Source organism: Pygocentrus nattereri, chromosome 20 (genome assembly GCF_015220715.1).
Source record: "Pygocentrus nattereri isolate fPygNat1 chromosome 20, fPygNat1.pri, whole genome shotgun sequence".
Classification (NCBI taxonomy): domain Eukaryota; kingdom Metazoa; phylum Chordata; class Actinopteri; order Characiformes; family Serrasalmidae; genus Pygocentrus; species Pygocentrus nattereri.
Window position 1 is genome coordinate 26,829,237 of NC_051230.1, and position 4,845 is coordinate 26,834,081.

Here is a 4,845-nt window from a genome sequence, read left to right on the forward strand (position 1 = left end):
GTGGGCAGCTGGTCTGAAGTGGGTAGCAGGGGGGCTCGGCAGTCAGTCGTCCTTCAGTGTCCAGCCGGACATGTGGGCAGTTGTATACTCAGAAAAAAAAAGCAGGTAAATGGGATTAGTTTTGTTCTATCCGTTTGTATATAAACAGGGAATGTAAACATTTCCAGAGTGTGGCTAACGACTCCGGCAGATCTGACTATGACAGCTTAACTAAAAGGAGAGAACCAGGACACACAGACATGGCAGCACTCTGAAACAGTTCGGCATCCCTCCGCTCCACCGTCCACAAACCTGAGTGACCGCATGCAAGCAGCAGGACGACAGCACCAGCGTCTCAGCTTACTATAATTCCCTGTGTCCATGGACCCCTGGATCTGCTGCCTTTATCTAAGGGGGAACATTACCTACCAAAAGCTAAACTGAACAAGTGAGTTTTCAGCCTAGTCTTAAAGATTGAGACTGTGTCTGAGTTCTGAACAGTTTCTGGAAGATCATTCCAGAGTTTGGGGGCTTTATAAGAAAAGGCTCTTCCCCCAGCTGAAACCTTCTGAATTCTAGGAACTATTAATAAGCCAGCGCTCTGGGATCTGAGTGGTCGTGATGGCTCATAATGAGAAATAAGGTCTTGCAGGTATTCAGGAGCAAGACCATGTAGGGCTTTATAAGTCAGTAAAAGGATTTTATAATCAATATGGAATTTAATAGGTAGCCAATGAAGTGATGATAGCACTGGACTAATATGCTCAAATTTTCTAGTTTTAGTGAGGACCCTAGCTGCGGCGTTTTGGACTAGTTGGAGTTTGTTTAAATTCCTGCTCGTACATCCTGACAGTAGCGCGTTACAGTAGTCTAGCCTAGAAGTAATAAAGGCGTGTACTAGTGTTTCTGCATCACGCAGGGATAGGGCATTTCTGATCTTGGCGATGTTGCGAAGATGTAGAAAAGCTGTCCTAGTGATGCCGCCTATGTGTTGATCGAATGATAAATCTGAATCTATTATAAATAACAATCAACCATAAGAGTATTATCTCTCTGCATTTAATGATGTCAACTTTTTCTTTAAAGAAGATGCCCACCCCATCGGCTCGATCTGCCCCAATAGATAACACCGTCGTCCCTTCAGTCCACAGTGTTTTAACGTCATCTAGGTCACTTGGAGTGGTCAATCTCAACTCCTGAGCACAGATAACATCACATTTAACTTTTTTTAAACAACTTATTTTCTTTTGTCTATACTTCTCTGATTTTATCCCCCTAACGTTTATAGAAAATATATGCAAGGACATTAATAATATAATATATAAATAATCATCCATATTATATGTCTGATGTTAATGTGATCTTACGTGTGCTCATTCTCTCATCTTGTTTTCGAGGACAAGGCCTTTTTCTTCCTTTTCATTTTAACAGGCTGTTGTATTGGGGGATTGTCTACTGGATCAATGTCATTATGGGTAGTTTGGATACCTTCACCTGCAGCCGTCCACGGTGGAGTGGAGGTGACCTGGGTCACTGCAGATGCCGGTTGTATTGCCGTAGCTGCTTCCCTTCCACCTGTTCTCTCAGGCCGAGGATCAGGCAGGGCTAAGAAATCTTCTTCCGTGATATCAGACTCTGGGCTGGAGCCGGTGGTGCTGCTGCTGGTGGTGGTATCACTGCTAGATGTGGAAGTGGTCTCCTCCTCCTCCTGCTCATTGTTCAGGTGGGCTTGATCCTCAGCATATCTAATGATCATACTTTGCTGTTTTTCAAGGTTTTGTGCTGAGACGACTTCTGCTGCACCGCTCTCGGTTTGGATGTCAGTGGGCTCTGCGTTGAGCTGCTGTACGCTGTTCGGGTACTTCACATTTCGTGCTCTATTGCTGGAGGACTCCGGGCACTTGAAGTAGGAGTGGCCTTTCTGATTGCACAAGCTACACAATTCAGTGTTCATGCACTCCTTTCCTTTGTGTCCCAACTCTCTGCACTTCCAGCACTTGATAGCCTGACATTCTTTCACCTGATGTTCACCTGATGTTCCAAAGAGTTAATCGCTCCACTCGACCACTTATAAAAACCCAATGGCTCTTTTAACAGCCACCCACATACCTACAAAAGGAGTTTTTTTTTTTTTTCATTAACGATGAAAATGCCAGACTTCATGCTACGATTTATTTACGTTATTTTTAATTTCTTGATTTTCACACAAGGTGTTAGTGTAATTTTAGTCTAATGCTAATCTAACAGAAGAGGGTGTCAGGCAGAATATTTAAGCTAGTTCGGAGGTCCCCAAAGTTGTTTAGAACTGCGCAATTATTTTATGTAATGCGCTTTGGTACCTTTAAGGACATTAACTGTGTATACGTGCATATGGGATAAAGAATATAATAACTTTTAAAAAGCCGTTATATTTGGAATGCGTCTAATTGGGGATAAGAATTAGCGGGAAAGTTAACAATGGGAAGGAGGGGAAGAAGAAGAAGAAGAAGAAGAAGAAGGAGGAGGAGGAGGAGGAGGAGGAGGAGGAGGAGGAGGAGGAGGAGTTGTGCAAAAGCCAGGATTTGTCTACTACGCGAGTCCTTGATTATTGTCCAATCATCGTTTGACAGCGTTCCGAGGGGCGGAGCTTCTCCTACTTTGAATTTCGGAGTCTAAATAAGCGGCTGCGCGCGGCTCCTCCTCATTCTTCAGTCGTACTCGAAGAGAAGAGCGATGCCTGAGCCAGCAAAGTCCGCCCCGAAGAAGGGATCCAAGAAAGCCGTGACCAAGACGGCCGGCAAAGGAGGGAAAAAGCGCAGAAAGACCAGGAAGGAGAGCTACGCTATCTACGTGTACAAGGTGTTGAAGCAGGTCCACCCCGACACCGGCATCTCCTCCAAGGCGATGGGCATCATGAACTCGTTCGTCAACGACATCTTCGAGCGCATCGCCGGTGAGTCGTCCCGTTTGGCTCATTACAACAAGCGCTCCACCATCACTTCCAGGGAGATCCAGACTGCCGTGCGTCTGCTTCTTCCCGGTGAGCTGGCCAAGCACGCCGTGTCCGAGGGCACCAAGGCCGTCACCAAGTACACCAGCTCCAAGTAGAAAGTGACGAAGGCTTTCTCAACCCCAACGGCTCTTTTAAGAGCCACCCACGGTTTCGCATGAGGAGCATTTTTTTTTCTCGGTCTGTGTTAAAGTGATATTCAATCGGAGAAGATGTTGCTTAAGACTGTGTTCGTCAGTTTTCCCGCTCAATTTCCTAAGTCTGCTTGTAGTTACTCTGTGAGGAATCCTGCACTATAAGTATGTATGAAATATATAAACATGTCCCTTTCAACTAGAAAACGCAGCAACATGGATCATGACAAACTAATCAGAACTCCTATCACTCCTGTTTTAAAAGAACTGCACTGGCTGCCTTAAGGTTCTAAATGACACGGCACAATCCGACGTGTTTGTTCCAACGTGCTTTTAGATTTGCACATACTGGCCTTCTGCAATTACCTTCAGTAAAATAGTTTTTTTTTTCCCTAAACATGCACATTTATATATGTTTGTGTTAATAATAAAAGCTTATGCATATTATTTTAATGTTCTCCTGTGTGTTTATGCATTTGGAAGCTTTCCAGCGTGGAGTCAGAAGAGACCAGTGTGTGTGTGTGTGTGTGTGTGTGTGTGTGTGTGTGTGTGTGTGAGATGAAAGAAAAGAGCTATGAAAAAGCATTGGGGGGGGGGAAATAAAAGCAATAAAAGTATTTTATGAATAAGTATATAAAGGTTGTAGTACATGTCCTGCGGAGGCTTATTGTAGTTAAAACGATCAAATGTTTAAATGGGAGAAAGTAAAGCACAGTAAGAAGCTAGGCCTTAGGTCTGCGATGTAGAGCCAAGCATTAGGCTCATGATGCAGGAAGATTATAATTAGCCTACTAAAGGCCTACTTTTACTTAAAGTACCCGTGAGTACAGGTAAGTGAAGAGCTAAGCTTAAGGCTGCTGCTGAGAGTAAGCACTAGTAGTTTTACGTAGGTTTATCAATAAGCTTCTGACTTCTAAAGCATTCTGAATAATTTGAGATAGCAGTGGAGCTAGGCCTCAGACTAATGATGTTATTAGTGTGGAAAAAGTAGTTGCTTAGCCAGACCTTAGGCTCATGATGAACTTAAAGTGAGCATATGTATGTTTCTATGTAGGCCTCAGTTTAGTGGTAAAGTCATACTGGGTACAAGTTGGTTTAAAGCTAGGCATTAAGCATCTGGTGAAGTTAAAGTAAACAAAAGGAGGCTTCCAGACGTCTTTTGTAGTTAGAGTGTGTAGAATTGTTTCAGTAAATCCTGCATTTAGATTAAGGCCTCTTGACATTAAATTAAGGACCAGGATGTGTAATGGCTAGGCTTCAAGCTCATGAGCAAGTGAAGGTAGGTTTAGACGAAGGCTGTGTATAACATGACGAATTGAACAGAGGTAAGTAGTGAGGCATTAGATTTTTGTTAGACTTTTCTTTTTGAAGTTCAGATTCAGATTCAGATTCCTTTATTGATCCCAGGGGGAAATTGCAGACATACAGAAATAAATTATTTACAGAAATAAAAGTAGTCATAGAGTTTAGAGTTCATGCTGTATTTAGACTAAGCAAATGTGGGATTAGAGCTAGGCATGGGGCTTTGAATGGAGAGAAAATAAGCAATCGTAGGTGTGTGCCTAAGCCCTAGGCTCATGATGAAGTTAAAATAAATGGAAGTGGGCTTCCATTTAGGCTCCAGGCTTATGCTGAGGATGAAGCATATAAAACAATGTATTGGATAGGGTTTGGGCTCCTAATGTAGTTAGCATGAATGGAAGGAGGTAGGTAAGGGCAGTCGTGGGCTGGAGGTTAGAGAAC

At 43.3% G+C, this 4,845-nt stretch overlaps 1 protein-coding gene across 1 annotated transcript; it reads left to right on the forward strand.

Moving 5' to 3' along the window:
- Positions 1-2,564: 2,564 nt before the first annotated feature.
- Positions 2,565-3,535, forward strand: LOC108417104 (histone H2B-like). The gene has a single exon (XM_017689846.2). It carries the CDS (start codon positions 2,692-2,694, stop codon positions 3,064-3,066), a length of 375 nt encoding a protein of 124 aa, XP_017545335.2. The 5' UTR covers positions 2,565-2,691; the 3' UTR covers positions 3,067-3,535.
- Positions 3,536-4,845: the final 1,310 nt, after the last annotated feature.